At 38.8% G+C, this 27,193-nt stretch overlaps 1 protein-coding gene across 1 annotated transcript in view; it reads right to left on the bottom strand.

The window, feature by feature from the left end:
• Positions 1-27,193, bottom strand: part of exoc3l2b (exocyst complex component 3-like 2b) — a gene marked incomplete at its 5' end in the record, with an annotated part of 51,118 nt that overhangs the window by 4,914 nt on the left and 19,011 nt on the right. Inside the window, 8 exons of the mRNA XM_022200063.2 lie at positions 501-636; positions 1,183-1,299; positions 1,931-2,031; positions 3,996-4,106; positions 5,172-5,286; positions 5,732-5,850; positions 7,095-7,361; positions 8,482-8,747. Of these exons, the coding sequence (XP_022055755.2) occupies positions 501-636; positions 1,183-1,299; positions 1,931-2,031; positions 3,996-4,106; positions 5,172-5,286; positions 5,732-5,850; positions 7,095-7,361; positions 8,482-8,747 (1,232 nt within the window). The remainder of the gene's footprint in view (positions 1-500; positions 637-1,182; positions 1,300-1,930; positions 2,032-3,995; positions 4,107-5,171; positions 5,287-5,731; positions 5,851-7,094; positions 7,362-8,481; positions 8,748-27,193) is intronic.

The raw sequence follows: 27,193 nt of genomic DNA, 5'->3' as shown, positions 1-27,193 counted from the left end.
AAGATGATTTAAACTAACCTACACACAACTAAATTCGAGAATAAAGTGAACTTTAAGCTACACTAATCCAATTCTAATAAAACCATAATACCATCCAAACCTGATGAGTATAATAAGGTAACCTGAACTTTAACCTGGTCTAATCTAAACTGGTCTTAACTGTTAAGGACTAGTTTGTCCATTAGAAACACTTAACATAAGATGATCTAAACTAACCTACATCCAACTAAGTTTAAACTAAACTTTAAATGACACTACTCAAACTAATCCAAAGAACATGATTCTAACCTAGCCTAAATTAGAAAATAAACTACAGTTTAACCTGCGAGTGTCTACAAACACGCTCAGCATAAATGAAGGTTAAACATTAAACTGAACTGAAAAGCTTTATTGAAACTGACAACAAAGAGAGAAACTCAACAGAGAAGGTCAAAGTCATGAAGATAAAAACACTCAGATGACATGTTTACAGAGTGTGTGTGTTTTGTGTGTTTTATTACCCTGATGTGCAGATAGAGGCGTTCTGACAGAACTCTGACTCCCTGATGGACGATGTGATCCAGACACTTGTTGGCACGACGTAAAGAGTCTTCGCTGACCGACGGATCGCACTGAGCACAGCGCTGCACAAAACCCCTGCAAACACACATAAAAACACACATACACACACACACACACACACACACACACACACACACACACACACACACACACACACACACACACACACACACACACACACACACACACACACACACACACACACACACACACACACACACACACACACACACACACACACACACTAATTAACATGCTGAGTTGTTGGTTTTGGTCCTTAATGTGAGGCGTGTTCTGTGTAAATATGTTCCAAACACTGAACACACTCATCAAAAACGGAAACCTGATTCTACAAACCAGACTGGGAGCGTTTAAAGTTCAAATAAAGAGCGAAAACTCAACGTTTACTTTCACTCAGTGGGCTGTTTTGCACTACAAACTTCAACGTTAACTTTATGAAACCAACATCTAAACATCAAAAATCCTGTTGATTTAATGGTTTCCTCAGGTGGGTTGTAGAAGCAGTGGACTTGCTCCAGCCCAGAGAGCCAGAGGAGGTCGGGGTGGATGGAGGGCGTAGAAAACACTCCAGATCTCCCACCTAAATCCCTACAGCCGTACCTGAATGGAGGACAGCAGTTGACCAACGCGATGGTTTTAGAGACGTATCCATCCTCGTTGTCTCCGAACATCCCGGTCTGCATCCCCTCATGAAACATCTCCACTTTACGCTGGAAACTGGGAAAAAAAAAAAAGAACGTCAATAACCTCAAAACAGCTCATAAAACATTGAAAGGCTTTAGATCATCATGAATATTAAATGTAATTAACTATTAAAAATGGAGTCCCGCAAGGATCTATTTTAGGACCACTGCATTTTCTATTTATAATAATGATTTCATTGAAATTTCTTATAACTGTCATATTCGGTTATATGCAGATGAAGCTGTTCTTTACACATTTAGCCCGATATCACCAAATGTTATTTCTTTTAACTGAAATGAAATGCTTGAGCTTAAAACACACTCTAAAGCCTGACCTGTGCTTATATGTGATTTGTGTGTAAAAGACCAATCAAGAACACGACTGAAATTATCAAAACAAACTGGACAAATATGGATATTATTACACATAAATGGAATAAATACTAATATTGGAATACATTTTACTGTTTAATTATTTCAAATATTGTGTCACAGACTGATTCTTTAATTTCAAGGCCTGATATTATCGCATTTACTGTCACTATTTCATTAACTTTTTATTTAATTTATTTATATTTATGTGTATTAATGTTTATTTTCCATCTTGTCCAGGATGCTTTTGTAGAACTGATTCTTCATCTTAACATGATTTGAAGCAGTCTTACCTGTACAGGAAGTCGGCGAGTCCGTTGAGGCTGCACTGAGCCACTCTGGAGCCCAAACTCCTGTTGATGGAGGCCGAACGCTTCAGATCCACCTGCAGCCGCTGAAACGCAACAACGGGTTAGTAAGACCTCATTTAGTAGTCATAAACGTTAATAATTGTGTTTTATTAGCAGGGCTCATCAGATGATTGGATCTGTTTGACTGTAATGATCTAAAACTAGATGAAATTTGATCTTTTTGGGCAACTTGGGCTTTTAATTTCATCTCATTTTATTCCCAGCTGCTCTCATTTAGTTGATTAGTTTGTTTTCAAAACGTTAATGCTCTTAATGACATTTATAATCTCACTGTATCCTACTTCTTTCTACTATTAAGTTGCCAACTTGACCACCAGTTTTAAAACCCTGATTGAAAACAGGTTTTTATTCGCTGACTTTATGGGAATAGATGCAGTTTTCTATCTGAGTTTACTTAATGACCTCATCTGTAGCTGAAGGTTTGGAAACAGATCTGACCAACTTTCTGTAGTTTTTGAGAAAAATGGATTCAAAGTTTTGCGTTTTCCAGAATGTTCTAACATCGGAAGCTCCACTGTAATGCTGTATATGATATTTTGTAGCAGGCTGAACAGAAAGAATAAATAACTTAGATTATTTCTGTTTTCTATATTATCCGAGTCTTAGCAATGTTTTTTTTTAAATGACCAGATTCTCTCCGTGACATCCGTCTATAACTCACTCTTGACTCATGTGAAGACGCTTGTCTTGTTCACATGATACATTAGCGCTAAAATTAAGCCTACAAGCTAGCAAAATGAGTAAAAAACAAACGTCTCTGGAAAGTTTTGTTGCGAAGGACAAAGGCTCAGTGAGGAGACAGAAGAAGAGCCAACGACTTCCATGAAAAAGAAACCTGCATTTAACAGACAATACCTGGAGTCCTGCTTAAAACATGGATTTATTGACAGGCGATTCCCACACACCTAGCAAACGCTGCACAATATGCAGCAACCAGCTCTCCAGTGAGACAATGAAGCCTTCAAACCTGCTTCAACACTTGGAGACCAAGAACCGTGCATTAACCCTCCGGTTTTCTTCATTTACAGGCACCAAAAAATACTGTTTCCTTGTCTGAAAAAAATCCAAAAATTCAGTAAAAAATTCCCCAAATTTCTGACAATTTGTAAAACCTCCAGGAAGAAGATTATAGTAATTCCTTAAAAGTTTTATTTTTAAAAAATCCCCCAAAATTAATTGCAAATATTTTCTAAAATTCAATAAAAATCTTCCCAAAAAATCCTAAAAATATCTAAAGTGATTTCATTCATTTTTTTAAAAAAAAATAAAATTTTAACACTTCTTTTTTCCTCATCAAAAAAATGTTCCGAAATTTCCCAAAATGTTGAAAATGTGGACATCACCAGTTTCACTGTGAACATAGATTTTTTTCTTCACATTTTCAAACTTTAAAACGGGTCAATTTGACCCACAGGACGACATGAGGGTTCAAATAAGCCAGACATGCTACAAAAAAGTAGCAGTTTTTTACTCAAAAATAGATTTCTGCTTTCAGGTAACCTCCTAATTAGAGATGTATTAAACTTATTTTAAGTTTTCTCATGAAATAGAACTCAAAACAAGATCATTTTAAGATTGTTTGACTTAACAAGATATTTAAGATGCGTTGTTTTAAAACAAGTCCCTCCATCTTGCTGAAATGTCACTTGTTAAGTGAATTTATCTTGAATACTAAAAATAAGACAAATAGACTCGGTAAGATTTAGAGTTTTTGCAGTGCTCTGTCTGCTTGTTCTTCTGACTTTGGCCACCAGAGGGCAGCAGCTGCTTCCCCTGCAGGTCAGAGTGTGTTTGTGTGTCTGTGTGTGAAGGAGGAAGTGTTTGATGTTGACTTTGGCTGCAGTTGAAGGACGGGAAACAATCAGTGTACAATCAGCGAACAAAACGCAGCGGATTCCAGCGTTACGTAACCCCTCGCTCCGGCCGCTTTACATAAACCGGCAGGAAACAGATGCGGTTACCACGGCGACGCAGGTGTGGGCGGTACCTGTATGACGGTGGTGGCCAGAGTGATCTGGAACTCCTCGATGTGCAGCGTCTCCATCCACCTCTTCTCCTCCTCGTCCAGCACCTGGCTCAGCTCCGTGGTCACTTTAGCCTGAAACCAAGCAAACACCTCGAATTTATCAGCATCAGGACTCCGTTAGAACAGTTAGGAGAGATGTTTGAGTCAGAAAAACAACATTAATTAGCTTTTTTAAATTGGTATCAAGAACGTCTGTGAGCTTCTTCTCACGTAATACCACAAAATGAAAGAAAATGATTTGGAAGAGACGCAAAACGACACCAGAAAACGACCTGAATATAGACATAAAATTACTCAAAAGGGACAGAAGTTGAGCTGAAAGACACAAAATGACACCAAAAAGGAAAAAAAAGACACAAAAGAACTGACAGACACCAAATTACACAACAAAGACAAACAAAGGATTTTAAAAAAGACCTCAAAAAGACTTCAAATGACACCAAAAAGACAAAAAGGCCACAAAGAGATGCAAAATGACGCTAAAGATACAAAAAAGATCCCAAAGAGGTACAAAGTGAGACCAGGAAGACATAAAATGGCTTGAAAGAGACACAAAATGACCTGAAAAGAGACATAAAATGACACAAAAGGGACAGAAGATGACACAAAATGACACCAAAAAGACAAAAAGGTCACAAGGAGACACAAAATACCAGTAAAGACACACAAAAACCCTTAAAGATACAAAATTACACAACAAAGACACATAATGACACCCAATAGAAGATATAAAGACCTAAAAGAGACACTGAATGATACCAAAAAGACCCCAAAGAGACATAAAATGAGACCAAATAGCTTGAAAGAGACACAATATGACACCAAAGAGACACAAAAAGACTAAAGAGAGACCAGAAATGTCATGAAAGAAATAAAATGACGTAAAAAGACCACAAACGACTTTAATTATGCAAAACTTTGAGACTGAATACAATTTAAAAGGTTGAACTTTGTAAAATTCAGCCCCTGTGCGTTTGTCATCAACAGAAAAATTAACTGTAGAGATCAGAACTAGTTGTTGTTTCCGGCTGTAAACATGTTCATTCTGCTGTAAGGTTTGACGTTTTAACATGGAGGTCTATGGAGACTGACAGAGCCCCTGGTGGACGATAGAGGAACTGCAGTTTGTTTTCTCACCCGGACCGAGTTCAGACAGTCGAGTTCCAGTCGGTCAACGGTTTCTGACGGCAGCAGAGGACTGAGCTCAGAGCGACTGAACGGACTGGTGATGCACACCGTCCCCAGGACATCTCTGGAAAAACACAAACAAACAACAAATATATAAACAAACAACCGTAACCAAGACATCTCTGAAAGAACACAACAACAAGACATCAGAATAAACAACTGTGCCCAGGACAAACTGACATATGATCATTCAAAGCAGGTTTTTCAGGAAATCTTCGAAGGTCAACAAGTATGACAAAGTGAACATCTTGTCTGGTCATCAGTCTGTTTCAGGATTATATCCCTGAAGAATGTCAACAAAGAAAAATGCAAAAATCCTCAAAAACCCAGAGTTAAACCAGAAGTTAGCTCATCAACCCAACGTCCTGCCTTCTGGTACAATACTAGAGACTAAGAGGTTACCCACCAACTGTACAAAGAGAACATCTGCAGCATGGATGTTTGTCCTTGTTGTTTTTTGGTTCTGTTTATGCACTTTTCAGGTTTTGTATTTGTACAACATTGTGTACCTGTTGTAAATGTTGTGCAGCCAGTCCAGCAGTGAGTAGATGTCAGTGATCTCCAGCTGGTTGTCGGTGATCGCCTTCAGTCGCCTGGCAACGGCCTGGTGGTAGCTCTGAACGTACACCTGAGAGGTCAGAGGTCAAACATTAGGACATCAAAACTACCAACAACCAATTACAGGTCAGTCCACAGTGCTACTGAGATATTCCACTGTGAAGTTGACCTGATGTTCCATTAGAACAGATGGTTGGAGGACTTCCAGACACTTTAGCAACTTCCTTGAACCAACCTTTACAGACATCAGCGTACGTTCACTAACTCCATATTCAGCCCTGATCCCTGGAAATCATGCTCATGTGTTACTAAATTGTTTCCCCAAGTACCACATGTACGAGCTGCACCAGCAGGAGGAGGTCAGGGTGGATGAAGGCCATACCTGACCAAGGTTCCCATCCAGAATCTTGCCTGTGTCTTAGAAGAAAAATGCTGTTTATAAACTACAAGACCTCGTGGGTTATTTAAGACCTGCAAGAACTTTTGAGAATGCTCCGACTGCAGGAAACCTCCCTGTAGAACCTGTTTCAGGGCCTTTTCAAGGGAGAAAAATGTCTAGAATCCCACTCCAGGGTAGGTGCTCTTAAGTGGGCCTCAAGTACCCACCCTGGACAAGGTCATTCTAAAAACAGTCCTTAAAGAGGTTCTGCAGGGACAGTTCTTTTAGTCACAACATGTAGAAAGGTTTGTAGTTCCCTAAAATGACTCACAAGTTTCTGGTCTGAAAAGAAAATAGTTTCAGGTGGCCTCAGACCTTTAGCTGGTTTGGTTCTTGGTAAAGACTTTTGTGTCCCCAAGAGCAAAATTAAAATGCATCACTAATAAAGGCTCTCCAACAGAAAAGTTCTTGTTCTCCAACCAGTACTATTCTCCAATGGTAGAACCAGGGTACTACCTTAAGAAGCAACAAGACTTTTTACCAAATTTGTAGAAGAACCACTAATACTGGACCATAACAAGTAGGGTGTTCCAGACTAGTCTTAAAGATTGGGAATGAGGTGCATCTTGGTAGACACTTTCTTTTCCCCAAGAACAAAACATCACTAATAAAGGTTTTCCAAGAGAAAAGTTCTTGTTTGCAAACCAGTACTATTCTCAAATGGCAGAACCAGGGTACCACCTTAAAAACTAGCTGGACTTTTCATCAAATTTGAGGAAGAATCATTAATACTGAAATATAACAAGTAGAGTTTAAAGACTGGGTCCAAGGCGCATCACGGCATTTTTTAAGTTATTGGTACCATAAAGAAATCTGATCTTCTGGAGACATACTTCCTACCAACACAAAGGTGCTAACTCAGTCAGATCTTCTACCTGGAAGGACTGGTACTCTTCGGGGTAGATGGACACCACGTTCCTCTTGGCGGCCCCCAGGTCCTCCACCACTCGGGCTCGGAGTCGGTCCAGGTATCCGTCCAGCTCTCCGGCCGTGAACTCGGCTCTCTGAGGCAGCGAGCCGTCGGCCGCCTCCTCCACCGCCTCCTTCCAGCGCTGCTTCAGCTGCCGAGGCCTCGGGCCCCCGGGGGACGCGTCCTCGCTGACGGCCCACGTTCTATCAGCTTCTTCCTCCTGCTGCAGAACCTGAGCACAGACAGAGAACTTTTAATTGAAATTATTCTAACGGACTTTAGTAGCTCTCTCATTTATTTCATGATGGAAACAGATCTTTTGAATTGTCTGTCTGGTTTTCTGTCTGGTTTGTTGCACATATTTCTGTCTTCTAACATTTACAGCACTGTGGCCGACTGTTTCTTTAAAATGTTCTCCATAAATCAACCTGATGTGATTCCTGTTACGCTGCAAAACAACATCCAGTGTTCCTCCTCTAAAGACTGATTCAGCTGTGACCAACAGTCACATGATGGAGGAATTTGCATATTTTGCTGGTGAATTGTTGAGCCAAAAATAAGAGAACACAGAGAAAAAGGTTAAAAAGACAAGACAAAATGAACATAAAGAGAGAAAACTGTCTCAAAAACACAATGAAGGACCCAAAAAAAGACAGAAAACATCAAGAATGAGACAAATTAATTGAGATGAATGTTTTTAGAAAATGGTATAGACGAGACAAGGACATAAAACTGTCCAAAAAAAAAAACACAAAACAAGACACAAACTACAAAAATGAGACATAAAATGACAAAACAAGACACAAAAACATAAAAACAAGACAAAGATTACCAAGAAAAGACATAAAATCGAGACATAAAATGACTGAAAAAGACAAAAATGTAATAATAAGACATAAATGGATGGAAAAAAGATGCAAAAGCAAAAAAAGTGAGGCATAAAATGAGGAAAAGGAGACACAAAACATTAAAAAAAAGACAGCAGGGAGACAAAAATTGACCAAAAAAAGAGACTAAACCTTAAAAATTAGACAAAAAAATATGAAAAAAGACCCCAAACTACAAAAACGAGATAAAAAAATTAGAGGAAAAATAAACAAAACCTTAAAAATGAGACAAAAAATTCTGAAAAAATGACACAAAACCATAAAAATTAGACAAAAAAATATTTTAAAAAAGGCACAAAATGGTCACAATGAGACATAAAACGACAGAAAAAAGACACAGAACCACAGAAACGGTGATAATAAACGAGGATGTTGGTTCCAGGTTTGCTCAGTCAACGCTACTTCTACACGAGTTTAATGTTCTTGTGGTCTCTCCATCCATCCGTTGCCATGGCAGCAGCTCACCTGAACCACCAGGCCCAGGTTGGGTCCGGCGGTGGGAGACCTCAGCGACTCCCTGACGACGGCCCACAGCTCCTTCTGCAGCTCCTCGTACAGCAGCTCCACGTCTTTGGCCTTCCTGCCGCCGTCCTTCCCGCTGGGCCCGGCGCCGTCCTCCGGCTGGGCGCCGCCGCCTCGGTCCGCCTCGCTGCACTCCTGCTCCAGCTCCAGGATGTGGACGTCGGCCAGCAGCAGGTCGCGGTTCTTCACCAGCTGCAGGATCTCCAGGACTGTCGGAGGATAAAACACGTTCAGGTGAAGGTTTCAAGCCTCAGATTCCTGCATCAGTCCGATTAAACACGTCTAGAACCTCCCCACAACATGCTCATCTCAGTCTGAAACTGTCCAAAATGATTTGTACCTCATCGAAAATCATTTGAAACGAGTCCAAAGTAGCATTAAATGGTCCAAAAATGACTCAAAATTGGTCCAAAGTAGCTGAAAATGTCTAAACTGACTGAAGAATTGGCAAATTTTGGACCATTTTTAAGTTGTTTCTGGACAATTTAATGTTTCTTTGGACATTTTTCAAATCATTTTGTACAATTATTCATCTGAACGGCCAATAAAACAGGAGCAAACAATCCATTATGACTTAAAAATGGTCAATTTGAACACTGGTTCATTGTATGTGGTATTGTAAAAAAAAACTGCAGTTCTGGGAAGGAATAAGAAGTGAAATTGAGAAAGTAATTGCTAAAAACATTGTGTTGGACCCTAGACTGTTCCTATTTGGTTTATACCCAGAAAAACATATATATACAAAAGGTGAAAGAGTATTTATAGATATAAGCCTGTTAAATGCGAAGAGATGCATTTCGTTATGTTGGAAGATGATCCATGGGCCTACGTTGCGTCAGTGGAGACAACAGATGATGTCTACCCTCCCACTAGAAAGGATTACTTATGTGCTGAAGGGCAGACAAAAAATTTTTGAGAGTGTCTGGGGACCTTTTATGTTTTATGTTAAGGATATTGAAGTGTGAGAGATGATGTAGTAGGTTGCTTTGGACTTGTTTCTGTAAAAGGGCATGTTGTTGTGTTTACGAACCTGTTCATTGTTATAATTGTTTCTTAAAATTTAAAATTAAATAAAAGATTTTTTGGGAAAAAAAAGAAGGTCAATTTGAACAAATTTTGAGTCATTCCGAGTTAGTTTTAAGCAATTTTGGCCCATTTTTTAAGCAATAATTTGGACATTTTTGTTACTTTGGACCAATTTTGGGTCAATTTGGTTATTTTGCACAGATGTAAAGTTACTTTTGACACATTTTGAGTCATTTTTAAAAAGTTGAAAGTAATTTTTCCAAGTTAATTGCAAAAAACACTGTTCAAAGTTGCACATAATTGTTCAAAATTACTTATGTGTCTAAAATAACTTCAAACATGTGCAAAGTAACATGAAATTGTCCAAACTGACTCAAATTTGGTTTAAAAAATTTCCAAAGTACTACTAAAAAATGGTCCAAAATAGCTTAAAACTAGCTTGAAATATACAAAAGAAATAACTGATATGATATTTTTTGGACTCGTTATGGAGAGTTTTAGTTTTGTCATTTTTAACCAGTTTTGAGTCTTTCTTCATCATCCACAGAAAGATGTTTCTCCATGCTGAATGGATCTCCAACAACCTGCTGCTCTGTTCACTGTTTCTGAGCCATGCTGACTTTATTTTATTGGTACAGATTTAGATAATTTTCTCCATTGAACACTGTATCAGACATGATGAGTTCAAGGACCATCAGAAATCCAGCAATTTTTGTCAGTTTTTGGCTGAAACATGGTGCCATAAAGACAATTTCCAATTCAAACATAACTTGTCAAAGCTGCCGGCAGGTTTGGGGTTTACGTTATCAAATGTTCTTCTCCTGGATTCATATTTACACCTTCAGCAGAAAAACAAAGAGAACAAAAAGTTCTGTTAAATGACCGTTTATAACCAGTTTGAACATTTGATCCTCAAACAAACAAACTTCTCTGAATCTGCATCAAAGTGTTTGTGGTCGCTGGAGATTCTCCCTCTGAGAACGGAAGAGTTTTTATTCTCTGGTTGTTTTTATGAATAATTCATAGAAGTCAAAGCTGAGGGACTGATGTGTTGCACAAAGATGTGTTTTATTCTGTAAATAATCCAAAGAGTCTGAGATGACAATCAAACCTAATGGATCACCAAAATAAATGCAGCATGGCTCAGAAACAGTGAACAGAGGAGCAGCTTGTTGGAGATCCATCCAGCATGGAGAAACATCTTTCTACAGCTGACATAAAGAGACTGACAAGTAGGCTAAAATTCTCAAAAATGACAAAAAAAACTTGCATAAATTATTCAAATTGTCAAGAATTAATCACAAATGGTAATTTTAAATGCATTTTGAGTCATTCTGAAATAATTTTGGACTGTTTTTGGGGTTATTTTGGACCACTATGAGTGAATTTGTTCAAGTTTTGAGCAGGCGTAAACTAACCGTGACGTCACCCGTTGGTTTCAACGCCGAGAAAATGAAGCCTGGATTTTGCTACTTCCTGGTCGCCGTTTTGGATTTTTTGGAGCCAGTGACGTAAAAAGCGTCATCAAACAGACTGGACCAGAGAGCAACTAGGGGCAGGATTGGCTGAGGACTCTCTTATCCCGCCCACATTTTACCGCAGAGGCTTCTGTTGCTGTCTATCAAGTATAGCCACGCCCCCTGGCTCCGTCAACTTTAACGATTTATTTAAAATTCAGTATTGATTTATTTTAAGATCGGCCACCTGATCTCTCATTTTGACCATGAAAACTAACGGGGAAAAAATCCTGAGCTGTAGAACATCAGTCTATCAAATTTTATTTTTTCCAAAAATGAATTGGGGTCTATGGAGAAAAAACTTTTTGGAGCCAACCCTAGCGGACGGCGTGATATTGCAAGTTTTTTACACTTCCGGGTTTGCTTCAATTCTGGAGCCAGATGCTACGTCCATCTTTATATACAGTCTATGGTTTTGAGTCATTTTGGACCATTTTAAACTGACTCTGAAGACAAAACAACACAGGACTGCAATCTATTACTATTTTCAATACAGATTCATTTATGTCCATTATTTTTACATCATCATTAATGAAAATACTCAAAAAATGGCCATTAAACTTCTCCACAGTCCAAGAAAACCTACTTTGACCCCAACATGTTCAGTTTCTAATCAGATATGCCAAAGAACTTAAAAAAAAATCCTCCATCCTGTTTGGTTTTCTTGCTTGAAAAACAGCTAAAATTCACTTCTGACAATCAGTTAATTGGATATTTATACAATAATGCGGCTCTGCAGTGAAGATTCTTTAGAGAGTCCTCTTTTCAACACCGGTTCCTAATAAATAAATAAATAATGAATCGCAGGTCAGATAATAGGAAATAACACCTCTTCGTTCGCCTTGATTAGCATTAACAGCTGCTCATCACTCTGCTGCTCTGGAGGAGGGTTCGTTTGATTCCAACATCAAAGCAGCCCTCAGGGAGATGGGTGGTTCCAACAGAACCTGATCCGGGTTCTCCATCAGTCCTGGGAGGCTTCAGCTCTTTTATTTCCCAACATTCAACAGAAAAAAACAATCAGTAAAGAGGCTCAGGTCTGTAAACATGAGGTTCACAGAGATGGAAGAAGTACTCGGATACTGGATGTTTTCCATTTATAATCCTATTTAAGTCAGTGAAAGTACAAAGGATCAGTGTAAAAGTGTTTGTTGTAGGGTCACCAGATAAGCGATCCAACAACAGAACAACAAATAGTCCAACAGCCAAAGAAACAAACCAACAGTTTAATCAATACACCAACAAAAAGTCCAACAACCTACCAACAAAAGACCCAGTAAAAATACCAATAATCAGACCAAAAAACAGTCCAAAAGGAAAACGAAGAAGTCCAACTACCAGATCAACTTACAGTCCAAAAGTACAAGAAAAGTCCATCAAATACACCAACAATCCAAAAAGACAATCTAAAGAAGAGACTGACAATCAGTTGGTTCAGAAGTCCAACCAACAGACTAACAAAAAAAAAAATCAAACAGTCCAACAGATACATCAACAAAAAAGTCAACAATAAGACCAATAGTCCAATAAATAGTCCAAGAAAAACAGTCTAGCAAAAAGTCCAAAAAACTAACAAATACACCATACATGAAGTCCAACATGCAGACCAACAATGAGTTCAAAGACCCAACAAACAGTTCAACAAAAAGTCCAACTAAAAGAACAGTCAGTCCAAAAGTCCAACAATCAGTCCAGTAGTTCAATAAACAGACCAATAATCAGTCCAACAAAAAGTCCAAGAAAAGTCAGTAAACAGACCAAACAACAGTCAAACAAACACACAAAAAAGCCTGATAAATGATCAACAACCAGAGCAACAAACAGTTCAAAGGTCCAACAAATACCCCAACAAAAAGTCCAATAAGAAGGTAAAAACTCTGTCCAAAAAAACTGTCAAAGAGTCTGACAATCAGTTCAAAAGTCAAACCAACAGAGTAACTAAAAATCAAACAATCCAAGAAACCGACAAACAGTCCAACGAAAAGACAATAATCAGACCAATAGTCCAATAAACATCCAACAAAAAGTCTAACCATCACATAAACACAACAAAAGTCCAACCTACAGACCAACAGTCAGTTCAGAAACCCAACAAACATCCAACAAATAGACCAAAAGTCCAACAAAGAGTTGCAAAATCAGACCAACAACCAGTTTAAAAGTCCAGCAAACCAACAAAGTGTGGTGTAACAACCAGACGGCCTCTCAGACTCAACACTACAGTGAGTTTACAGTCAGATCATCTACAGACACGCAACGCTGCTCTGAGGTCAGTGTTTCAGTCAGAATGATGTCGTTCAGGGAGGATCCTTCTGCCTGTCACAGCCGTGATGTCACACTGATGACATCATCCACGCTGACGTACAGGATGGATCTGCATCAACACCGCTGACGTCTTTATTACTCAGAGTCTGGATCTAATTTAGTCTCAATCTGCTGCTGTTTGTGTTTGATTCTGTCTTTTTTTAATTCTGCTTATTTACTCTTTTGTCTCAGATCTGTCCGCTGACGTTCAAACTAAACTCCCTGGATGAAGTGAGTCTTGTAGGTGTGACGCCTCGGGCTTCCTCTGAATCCAGCAGAAATGTGAGTGTTTACAGCGATGCGAAGGTGGAGTGAAGAGGAAGTGAGGATGAGACACTGGCAGCAGCAGCCCAGAGGAAGATCATCTCTAAAAACAGAACAATGTGAGCGGAACAACTCCAGCCCGCTTTCTGCAGCAGCGACTTTAAAGCCCTTATTTTAACGGACAGTTGACGCTTTGGGATAACTGATGACATTAAACTGTTGAAACACTTTATAGGTTCAATGTAAGGTTTAGGAAACAATGAAATCCTTCTTCTGTGCGGCGATTTCAACCAGAAAAGTGTTCAAAGCTGCAACCTGAGAGCTGACATGAACAAAAAGTCACGTCAACTCTCATGACTTAGAGTTAGATCCTCCTCTGACTCAGGTTTATGAAAAAGAGAAAGAACTCCACACCGACTCACAGAGCTGCAGCTTCAGCCTTCATGCTGGTAGTTAGAGGTTTTAATAAGATCACTGGGGAGACGTAAAGATAGCAGCACATATTTCAGATCTGCAGAGACCTTTACAGGCATAATGTGTCCTAAATGAAGCAGAAAAAACAAAGTTTAGACCCTCAAACAGCCCTGAGAAGAGGTAAGGACAGAAATGTCCTCAAGCTCTCCCTAATCAGATTGAAATGGCTCCACAAATGTCCACAAATTGACCCTAAAAATACAGAAAAGTTGGCGCCCGTATAGCTCAATGGGTTAAGCGGGTGAACCATGTATAGGAGTTGGTCTCTGACGCAGCGGCCCGGGTTCCTGCTCACAGCCCTTTGCTACATGTCTTCTCCCATTTCTTGTCACTCTCTTACTTAGCCTGTCAATTAAAGCTGAAAAAGTCCCAAAAAAATACAGAAAAGTCCTCACAGCGTCACTAATAATATAGGAAAGTCTTACATTGTCTGTAATAATTTAGAAATGTCCTCAAACTGTCCCTGATAATGCAGAAATGTCCTCATACTGCCCCTAAATTTACAAAAATGTCTTCAAACTGTCTAATTATACAAAAATGTCTTCACTGTCCCCAATTATACAAAAATGTCCTCACACTGTCCCTAATTATACAAAAATGTCCTCACACTGTCCCTAATTATACAAAAATGTCCTCAAACTGTCTCTAATTATACAAAAATGTCCTCAAACTGTCTCTAATTATACAGAAATGTCCTCACACTGTCCCTAATTATACAAAAATGTCCTCAAACTGTCTCTAATTATACAGAAATGTCCTCAAACTGTCCCTAATTATACAAAAATGTCCTCAGACTGTCCCTAAAAATGCAAAAATGTACTCATACTTTACCTAATAATACAGGAACATCCTCACACTGTCCCTAAATGTGCAAAAATGTCCTCACATTGGACCTAGTAATGCAGAAATGTCCCCACATTTTATCTAATCAAGAAAAAACACCCTCTGTCTGTTCTTAAAATGCCTAGTAATGCAAAAAATGTCCTTAAACTGCCCCTAAATTTACAATAGTGTCCTCACTCTGTAATGAAATTTACAAAAACTGTCCTGACACAGCACCTAATAATACAAAAGTGTCCTCACATTGTACCTAGAAACACAGAGATGTCCTCACACCGTTTCCAAAAACACAGAAATGTCTTCAAACTGCCTGTAATAATGTAGAAATCTCTCCACACTGTCCTTAGAAATCCAAAAATGTCCTCTTAGAATAATAATACAGAAATGTTGTCATCGTGAAGTAATTTGTGCTAAGCAGGGTAGATCTAAAACTCATCAGATTCTCAAACACACAAGTAAACGTGCACACACACACACACACTTACTTCAGGGTGTGTCTGCTGAAAAGTGATATTTCAGCACTTTCAGACCAGACGACATTGGAGCTTGTAAAACAGCTACAACTACACAAACAGACACACACATGTAGACACCCTATATAGAAATATAAAACAGTCTGTCAGAAACACAGCTCTTATTGTTCACTTCCAGCCTGAAGAGGAAATCTGTTCCAGCTGCTGATGAAGCTCCGCCCACCTCCACCTCCATCACCTCCAGCTTTACATCAGAGCATCACAGAAGCAGAGATCTTTGCTCTGATTGGCTCAGAGACGTGACATCATCACCAGAACAGCGGACGAAGACAACACGGGACATCTGGAGAATTTAGAGCTTCTTACTGAAGCAAAACCAAAACGGCAAAAGACAGCCACACAGACACAAAACAATCAAAGACACACAAAAAAAAAATCACAAAAAGACACAAAACAACCAGGAAAACACACAAAAGATCCACAAGGTGACACAAAACAACCAAAAAGAGAAAGAAAACCACAAAGACACAAAACAACCACAAATACTCACAAAACAACTGAAGACAAACAAAAAACCCCACCAAAAGACACAAAATAACCACAAAAGACACAAAACAATCACGAAAACCCACAAAACATCCATACATAGACACAAAACAACAAAAGACACATAAAAAAACACAACAACTAAAATAGAAACAAAACAAAGAGACACAAAACAACTGAAGACAAACAAAAAAACCCACCAAAAGACACAAAATAACCACAAAAGACACAAAACAATCACGAAAACACACAAAACATCCATACATAGACACAAAACAACAAAAGACACATAAAAAAAACAAAAACACAAAAAAACAACTAAAATAGAAACAAAACAACCACAAAGAGACACAAAACAACCACAAAGAGACTAAAAACGACCACAAAGAGACACAAAACAACCACAAAGAGACTAAAAACGACCACAAAGAGACTAAAAATGACCACAAAAAGACACAAAATGACCACGAAGAGACACAACATTATTGTATAATTGCATAAATGATTTTTCGCTGGGAGAAGCTAAGGCACTAGGAGACGTGTTAGCATGACGAAACATCAACCAGCGCTGCTATTGGTCAACTCCATGCAATATTTCATTCAAACTGTCAAACAAAGTGAATCTAACACACCTGAGTTTTCTTTTAGGTGCTTAAAGCTCTCTGAAACTAAATGAAAACTATCATACCCCACATTCCTTGTGGTCCCTGAACGCTCCACAGCTGCATGACCTCTGACCTCTTGCATTAACTGTTGTCTGGTTCTGGTTGGTCAGCACATTTCTGCAGCTCCACTCTGCAGACGTGACGTTTCTTGAGCAGCTTTGTGAACTCGGTGGCTCTGAAAGTGAAGCTGCTGCTCTGACGGTTCGTGTTTAACCGGGTTTGTTTAAGCGGCTCTAACACGGTGTCGGACAGTAGCCGCATTGTGTCGGAGCGTGCAGCCGGTAATCTGAGCCGACTCTCCACATTTTTCCTCCTCCGTCGACAAACCGTCACCGAAGACGCTCGACTCAGCAGCTTCAGTCTTCAATGTGGAGATCCACAGTTTGGGTTTCAGCTTCAGGTTTACTTTATTTAGTTTACCAACGCTTGACTGTGTGAGTCAGGAAACAAAACGGAGAGCTGAGACTATTTTCAATACCGAAAATACCGATTTATTTCTAATTTACTAACTGATGAGTGTATTAGCGCCTCCGGTTCTGCAGAAACTAGTTTTAAAAGAGTTAGGAGACCAGTGACGGACGCGTTTCCTGCAGACCAAAAGACTGAACGTGGACATTATTTACACAAAACTACCACAAAGACTCAAAATGGTCTCAACAAAGGACACAAAACAACCACAAAGAGGCAGAAAATAGATCTAAAGTGACATTAAACAACACAAAACACGATAAAAACAGACAAAGTGACACAAAAAGGACACAAAACAACCACAAAGTGACACAATACGAACATACAGACATGAGATGACCACAAAGAGACACAAAAGAGACAAAGTGACACAAAAAGACACAAAACAACAACAAAACATGAAAAACAACGCAAAACACAACAAAAACAGGCATCACAAGAAACAAAACAGAAAAGAAAATACACAAAACAACCACCAAAAGTCACGTAACAGACTCAAGGTGACACAAAATGAGACAAAAAACAATCACAGTGACACAAAACAACAAGAAAAATACATAAAACAACCACTCAAAGACACAAAACAGACATAAAACGACAATAAAAACACACTACAAAGACAATGACACAAAAACAACAAAAACAGACATAAAAAGACACAAAAAGACACAAAACAGCCGCTAAAAGTCACAAAACGGACACAAGGAGACACAAAACCACTAACAGTTCATGACAGTCATCAATCGGTTGTTCAGAATCAACATATCTGGAATAAACTGATCTTCTGTTCAGAACATGAACTCCTTTAAACCGTCCAAACTTCACTGGTTCTGGTTCAGATTCCTGACATTCTGGTCTCTTCTTCCTCTGACTCAGCTGAACTTCTAATAAACTGAGGATCATCCACTTTGTTCCCTGAAGGCACAGCTGCTGCAAACATGTTTCCCCTGCACGCTTTTTTATTTCTGTCCAGCTGCTACAGAACCAGTAAATGAGGCTCCAGAACAAATGTTCTCCTCAATCTGAAGGCAGGTTTTTGCTGCAGAACTTGGCTGAACTTTGCTGCTCCGTTCACGTCTCAGATTGAAACCTGACGCTCCGTCTTCAGGGCGTTTTGCAACAAGTTTCATCCAAACATTGTCACACTCAAAACTCAAGAGTTTTACACGTTATGAAATCAACAGCAGCTCCAGTCAACTTCATTTCTGCATCCATCAAAAAAGCCAAACTAAGGCTCTGATTTCTTCCTCTGTGGAGGTTCTTCTACTGGATGGAGGTTTTCTAACACACACATGGACTTCAGTCAAGCTCAGGAGATTTTAACTCACTAAATGAACAGAATGTCTAGAGGAAATCAAAATGTGTCCCACTTAACTTAAATTGTCCTAAACATCCTTAGAATTGGCACAAAATGGCAAAGAAAATGTACAAAAAGCCTTGAATGTCCAGAGTTGCAAAAACGGTCCGAAGTGACTCGCAAGTGCCTCGAAAATTGTGAGAAAATTCAAAATCTTTCATTGTAACTTGTTAATTTTAACTCACACAAAAAGAAGAAAAAAAACTCGAATCAGCAGATACCTCAACCATACGTCTTCAAAATGACAGAAAAAAGGCCCAAAATGACTTTAAAATGCTCTAAATGACAAACAGAATGTCCAAAGGTACTCAAAACATTTCCTGAATGACTCAGAAATTGTCCAACAGAACTCAAATATGCTCAAAGTGACAAAAAAAATGTGAAGAGGAACCCAAATGTGTCCTAAATTGCTTAAATTGTCCAAAATATCCTCAGGATTGGAGAAAAACACAAAAGCATTATATAAAAACCTGTCCAAAGTGACTCAAAATTCATCGCAAATGACTCGAAAATGGTCTAAAATCTTTTATTAGACCAATTAATTCCAATTTACAAAGCTTGAAAAAAAAAATAGAATCTCATCAAAAGTTCTCCAAAATGACAAAAAAAACTGCCCAAAATGATGACAAAAAAATTGTCTACACTCATTAAAAATGTGTCCCAAATGATTCAAAAAGGCTCAAAATAACAAACAGAACATCCAGAGGAACTCTAAATGTGTCCTAAATGGCTTCAATTCTCCAAAATCTCCTCAGAATTGGACAAAATAACAAAAGAATTACACAAAAACCTGTCCAAAGTGACTCAAATTCATCACAAATTGTTCAGAATGACTCAAAAACCTGGAATCAACATTTTTCCAGATGTTATCAACACTGTAAAAAACGATTATTCCACATATTAGATATTTAACCATTTAAATGTTTTTAGCCTCGACAAACTCAGAACTAACAAACCGTCATAAACTATTAAAAAAGGCCAAATTTGTCCGATAATTAAACCATTAAAAACTATAAGTTGAAAACAAAACATGACTAATTTTAATACATAAATTTGTCGATAAATTCAAATGTAATCAGGTGGTTGGCAGCCGTTTTGTGCTGCCTTATTTGGACTTCCTGTTTTGGAACCAATTTAAAGCAACTGAATTTAATAATCAAGCAGTTTTTCATGCATTTACGCTAATATTTGTGTCTAAATTGCAGCATTTCCTGTCATATTTAGTGTATTTAAAGGCTTATAACCGGCTGTAACATATCAGTAGTTCATATTGATCGGTGAATTTAGGCCTCTGTTCTCTGGAGCGTCGTGTTCGGTTTATTTCTGTACCAACAGTCAGTAAAGTGTCAGATAAGTGAGTCAGCTGCTCTCCACCAGGAAGTAAAGCAGCAGCAGATAGAAGCTGCAGAGAATGATCAGCCTCCATGAGGAGCTTTTATCAGCTCTGAACTGCAGACGTTTAACCGTGGAGTAAAAAAAAAAACCTTTAACAAGTCAACATGATGTTCTAATACACCAACTGAAGGGAAATAAACAGCAAAAACACCCATTAAAGCTAAATAAATCAAAACTCAGGCTGGTTTGAGGTTCGTCTGTGCAGTTTTTGTCTTGGGAGGTTTTAAGAGTCTTCAAGAGTCTGAACTTCCTGTTTCACCTTCTACCCGCTGCTCTGTAACATGAGCGTGGATTAATGAAACCCACGTTATAAAGGAGTTCGTCAAGGGTAAATTCCACAGCAGAGCATGAAGCCGGTCTTTCATCACGTCCTCCTTCACTTCCAGCATCAACAAATTCAACAAGAAGAGACCCTTTAAAGACACCGAGGCACAGCTTTGGGGTAAAATAAGCACTTTGTGAAGGGTAAAGGACCTTTGTCATCATGTCTAAAACAACAGAAACATGCTGAAATTAAAAGTTAATCAACCCATCCATCCACCCAGACCTCCTCCCTGCACTCTGTCGTTCTATAACCACATCAAACCTGGACAAAATTACTTTTAAATTGTCCACAATGACTTAGAATGTGTCTACAATGACCACGGCCTGTCCAGAGTTACTCAGAATTAGTCAAATAGGACTTGAAATTTGTCCAAAATGACTGGAAAACTAGTAAAGTAAAAACGTGCCAAAAGTCATAGAAGCAGATTGAAACTGAAGTTTTGTTGACCCATCCATCCCCGCTGACCTCCTCTATACACTTTGTGGTTTTACAACTATTTAAAACTGCCCAAAATGACTCAAAATGGTCAAAATGGCTAAAAAAAAAAAAAAAGATCGGAAGTGACTCAAAATTTGTCCAAAAACATGACATAAAATTGTGCAAAATGACTTTTAAAATGTTCTAGATGACTTAGAAAATGTCCAGAATGGCAAAAACCTGTCTGGAGTTGCTCAAAATTAGCCAAAAATGACCTGGAAATTGTTCAAAACAACTGGAAAAATCTGAAAAAAAAAATCTTGTAGAAATGTAAAAACAATGGGAATCAACCTGTACAACATCTTTCCAGTGTCACCAACACTGGAAAGATGGAGGATCCACATAATACAGTTATTCACGTCCTGGTTGTTATGATAAACGGATGCTGAAAGTGTTAGAAACACACTGAAATTAAACACTGTTGACCCTTCACCCTGACCTCCTCCCTACACTTTGTGCTTCTATGACTACATTAAACCAAAGTGACTTAAAAATGTCAACAAAAAAAAGTCCAGTGTCTCAAACTTTGTCACAAGTTATTCAAAATTGTACAAAATAACTTTTCAGATGTTCAGGATGACTTAGAATATGTCTACAAAAACAAAAACCTGTCCTAAGTCACTCAAAATTAGTCAAATGTGACTCAAAAATTGTCCAAAATGACTGGAAATTCAAAAAAAAATCCTTATCATTGATTTTATTTTACAAGAAAATGTACAAAGAACAATAATCAGCCTGTACGACAGTTTCCCAGGTGTTACCAATGCTGGGTCCTTATACTATACATATGTATGTCTGGGTTATTACGATAAACTGGTGCTGAAAGTAATAGAAACACACTGAAATTAAAAGCTGTTGACCCATCATCCACCCTGACCTTCTCCCTACACTCTGTAGTACTATAACTACATTAAATCTGCTCAAAATGCTTTAAAAATGTTCAAAATGACTCAAAATTGGTCCAAGATGACTCAGAAATTGTATAAAATGACATAAGATTGTACAAGATGACTTACAAAATGTCCAGAATGACAAAAATTTGTCCCAAGTCACTCAAAATGAGTGAAAAATGTCAAAATGAGTTGAATATCATAACAAAAGAAAATCTTTGATTATAATTTATTATATTTTACAAAAACGTACACTGTAAATTCTGTATATTTTTGAAATTTTATAGACATTTTCATGCATGTCAAAAATGCAGAGAAATTTCAGTAAAACAACCGATTTTAGACGTTTAATTAATCTGTCTGATTCAGGCCCAGTTTGATGCCGTTTAATACTCATTAATAACCCTTTCCAGACTCCCAAACACTGAGGTCAGACTGAACGTTTCCTCTAAACAGAAGCTCACTCAGATATGTGACTTTATAACAACACTTGTTCTCTGGCTGGAGGCCGAACCTCAAAACACTGCAGCTGTTTAGAACAAACAGTGGAATTAAAGGATCAGTCCGTTTAATTCTACTGTAGTCTGGTTATTGATGTTTTTAAAACGTTTCCTGCATCAGAAACGCAGCAGCAGAGTTCTGACTTCACTTCCATTATCATCCCTCGAACAGAAAATAAAGAAAAACATAATTTAACAAACAAACTAACTAATTTTATCCAAGTCTCAGTTCTCTTCAGACTGGATCAGGTTCCTCCAGGATTTAATTTCCTCTCTACCTTTACAAGCCTTCAGGACCTGCTGCTGAGGATCATGATGCTGCCTCCACCATGCTTCAGAGTGTTGATGGTGTGTTTGTGATGATGTTCAGTGTTTGGTGTCCATCTAGTCTGATGGTCATAAAGCTCCATCCTGGTCTCCTCAGACCAAAGAACCTTCTTCCAGGTGTCTTCAGAGTCTCCACATGTCTTCTGGTGAACTCTAGTCCAGATTTAATTGGAGCTTTTTCCATCAGAGTCTTTCTCTTTGTCTCCATGAAGCTTTGACTGGTGAAGAACAGACAACAGTTGTTGGATGAACAGTCTCTAACATCTCAGCTGCTGAAGCTGGAACTCCTTCAGAGGAGTCATAGAGTCTTGGTGGCCTCCCTTTCTAGTTTCTCTTTCTTCTCTAGTCTCTCAGGTCTTGAGGACGTCCTGCTCTAGTTACATTTATTCATGTTCCATCTTCCTTCCATTCCTTAATGATGGATTTAACTGGACTCCAGGAGATCTTCAGGAACTTGGAAATATTCTTGTATCGTCCAGACTGATGCTTTTCAACAACCTTTTCTCAGAGTCTCTTGGAGAGTTCTTCATGGTGTACTTCTATCCAGGAGCACTGATCCACCAGAGACCGGACCTTCAGATCCAGGAGTCTTTATGCTACAAATACTGTGTTATCGTCTTTGGTTGATCACCATATTGAACCAGAGGATTGTTGTCTTCTCTCAGCAGCATAAAGATGGTTGTATTGATTCCGTTTGATGCTGCATTCCTGCAGTGCAGAGCGTCAGAGCTGCATCTGTCAGCTCAGCTCTCAGCGCTGCATGCTTACATAAGAAACCAGAATGCATGAAGACAAAGATCAGCAGCAGGAGGAAGGAGAAAACGGCTGAAAGCGAGAGTCAAACTGAGGTCAGAGGCTCCAATACACCGTTTACTACACCACACTTCAATTGATCAATCAGACATGCTTTTAAATGCAGATCTCAGGCTGATGGATGATATAAAATTCTGTATTGATATCACAGAAATCTCTATTTGATCATCTCTGGTTTCATCAGACATTACCTCTGTCTTGTAGAAATTAAGTCAAACTAACATCCACTTTAAATGCAAACTCATTGTTGGGTGGAGTTTGAAATAAAGATTTAGAATCCATATCAGGGTCCTTAGAGGAGCTCTGGGTGGATGGAGGGGTCCTTTCTGAGGCTTAGAAGATGTTTGCTTCGACTCATTATCCTGATGGAAAACACCCTCTACCTTTACAAGCCTTCAGGAGCTACTGCTGAGAAACATCATGATGCTGCCACCACCGTGCTTCACATTATGATGCTGCCACCACCGTGCTTCACATCATGATGCTGCCTCCACCGTGCTTCACATCATGATGCTGCCTCCACCGTGCTTCACATCATGATGCTGCCACCACCGTGCTTCACATCATGATGCTGCCACCACCGTGCTTCACATCATGATGCTGCCACCACCGTGCTTCACATCATGATGCTGCCACCACCGTGCTTCACATCATGATGCTGCCTCCACCGTGCTTCACATCATGATGCTGCCTCCACCGTGCTTCACATCATGATGCTGCCACCACCGTGCTTCACATCATGATGCTGCCACCACCGTGCTTCACATCATGATGCTGCCACCACCGTGCTTCACATCATGATGCTGCCTCCACCGTGCTTCACATCATGATGCTGCCTCCACCGTGCTTCACATCATGATGCTGCCTCCACCGTGCTTCACATCATGATGCTGCCTCCACCGTGCTTCACATCATGATGCTGCCTCCACCGTGCTTCACATCATGATGCTGCCACCACCGTGCTTCACATCATGATGCTGCCACCACCGTGCTTCACATCATGATGCTGCCACCACCGTGCTTCACATCATGATGCTGCCACCACCGTGCTTCACATCATGATGCTGCCACCACCGTGCTTCACATCATGATGCTGCCACCACCGTGCTTCACATTATGATGCTGCCTCCACCGTGCTTCACATTATGATGCTGCCACCACCGTGCTTCACATTATGATGCTGCCTCCACCGTGCTTCACATTATGATGCTGCCTCCACCGTGCTTCACATCATGATGCTGCCACCACCGTGCTTCACATCATGATGCTGCCACCACCGTGCTTCACATCATGATGCTGCCACCACCGTGCTTCACATTATGATGCTGCCACCACCATGCTTCTGTACGGTGGAAAAATCAGTATTTTTATTTGGTAATTTGTAACATTTTGTAATTTTTTTCAACATGTGACTAAATTACACAATTAACAGTATTTAAATCACCTAAAAAAAACATTTTACAGATATTTGTCATTTTTCAGTTTCTGAACATTACAGTATTCCACCATCATTTGAGTATTTTTTTCCCTGAGGTTTTTGTTTTGTTTCTACTGAATTTATTTTAGTGTGTAAAAATCAGTGTTTATCTTTGTCTGAACTTATATTTTGTTTGCGGGTCGATTACTATTTCCGCTGCACAGACATTTGTTCACAGCAGAACGTTTGTGTTTGAGCACAAATGTCTCTAATATTTGGTAAATGTGTAACAGAACTGTGTATAATTTAGTTATACATTTAGTGATTTGAGTTTTTAGTTGCTGCTTTGAACTGCAGGTTTCTTTGTGTAATGAACTTTAAATGAAGCTAAAACTGTGGACTTCTGAGCTAACGTGATCCATGACGCTGACGGACAGAACAGCTCGTTTCTTTGCTAAACAGGATTAAAGGCGTCAGAGCTGTTTGTACCTGCATCAGTGTTACGTCACACACACACACACACACACAGTAACCTGAGCTGCTGACATGGTGGTTTAGCAGCATCTGAAAACAAACTTCTCACCTGAACGTCCAGACCTTTTTCTCAGTCAAACTAAATAAACTTAAGTCCAGTTTCCGTCTGATCATTAGACTACAAACAGAAGTTGATAAAAGTAGATTCAGGAGTTTTTTTTAATTGGGGCAAGTCAGGTTTTTAGACACAGGTGTAAGCACAAACAGCAGAAAACAGCTGCTCTGGTTCCACAACAAAGACCAGGCTGATTATCAGCTTGTTCTGTTGACATGAAGTTAAATTTGTTGTTAAAGCAGCTCAGAGTTCGTCTCCTGGATGGAGGCCTGCAGAAATACCTGGAGCTAAAGTGAAGCTCAGCTAAAGCAGTTTTCTTCTGTTAGGTTTTCCTCTGAACAGACCAGCTGAACCTGACTGGAGGAGATCTGATCTAGTCCGACTGGTTCTAGGTTTTTTCTGCCACTGACTGCTCATTTCCCGTTTTCTCCTTCTACTATCTCAGCGTTAGCATTTTAAAACCCACTTCACTACAAGAAACAACATCATCCTCTGAGTAACAACTTCCATCCTGAAAACGTCCACTTTTACAGAAGATCTTGATCTGCTAGCTCATCTATTTTAATAAACTCATGTAAATGTTTCACCAAAACAATCCACCGTCTCTGTTCTGAACTCTGAAGCTGTTCCCTTCACTTAGAATAAAAACAAACCAAAGACTCGATTTCCTTTCCTAGCAGGAGGACACTGAGCTGCAGCAGAATGATGGAACTTTGTCCAGAAATGGTTTCTCCAGTTTCATAGCAGACCAGTGAAACCTCTAATCCAGCCTCTAAACAGTTTCTGATCCGTGATGCTGCGAGTCTGAGTGGATTCCAGAGTTTACAGATTACAGTAAAAAGAGCCGACTGTTATTATGAACAACCCTGATGCAACACGTCAGGAACCTTTCATCACAGCTTTCTTTAAAGGACATTGTAAAAAAAAAAAAAACTGTAAAAATAAGGGAATAAAGGCACAGGAAAAATGTGCTAAAAACACTGCAATGCTGGAGTTTTAACAAACTATAAAAACATTTTAAAAAACTTTTTAAATACAGTTAAACAGTGAGATACTGTAGATGGACAAATACTTTATTATTTATTCAAAAGGTAACATTTTCTTAAATTATTAGTTTACTGTTCATACAAAATACTTTTATTTTATTGTAATGTCAGCAGTCAACATGTACATTTAGATTTTTACTGTGATTTTGCACATTTCTACAGTTTGGTAAAACAATAAAAACCTGTAAAATAACAGTAAAATATTAATTTTTCATATCTTTAATATCCATGTTTTCTTTCAAACAGAGGGAAATCTGTAAAATAATGACTTTTCTCTGCCAATTTAAACACAGTCCAAATAAATGGTGTGTTGTGATCTTATGGTAAAAGAAATACAGAAATAAATAAAATTTGAATAAAAATCTACATATTGATGAGATCATTAATCTGTTTTTTTTTACTATAACATGTAAATTAATACTTTTTTCCTGTGTTTTCCTCGATTATATTTGTCATTTAACAACATCTATTAATTCACAATTTTTCATTTTGTCTTTATTAATGGCAAATACATGAAATTAAATGTTAAATATTTTGATTTGTTACAGTGTAAAATGACCATTTGTACGGACCGATTTTATCTCGTCAGCATGTGATCAGATCAGTTTGTCCTTCAGAGAACACGACTAGTTAATTATTACACTCTAAAACTATGCAGATCTACTTTAAAAACCTGTTCTAAATCATTATTTCTCCTCTTGTTTCCAGCAGAAACATGACGATACAATTCATAAAACATTTCCTGATCTCTTCTGCCACAGTATTTGTTAGTACCTCCTATTTGAGGTTTAAAGTCACAGACAGAATCACCCCTTTTCTGACGTTTGTCTTCCCTCTGAACAGGTGACGGATTAATGGGTGCAGAGAAATGAACTGTTCTGGCAGTAATACAGCAGATAAACTGTGTGAACATGTAAACAAGGGTGTGGAGGAACTGAGAAC

Source organism: Acanthochromis polyacanthus, chromosome 13 (genome assembly GCF_021347895.1).
Source record: "Acanthochromis polyacanthus isolate Apoly-LR-REF ecotype Palm Island chromosome 13, KAUST_Apoly_ChrSc, whole genome shotgun sequence".
Lineage (NCBI taxonomy): Eukaryota > Metazoa > Chordata > Actinopteri > Pomacentridae > Acanthochromis > Acanthochromis polyacanthus.
The sequence above is the reverse complement of the archived record's forward strand: the minus strand, read 5'-3'. Positions and strand labels throughout refer to the sequence as shown.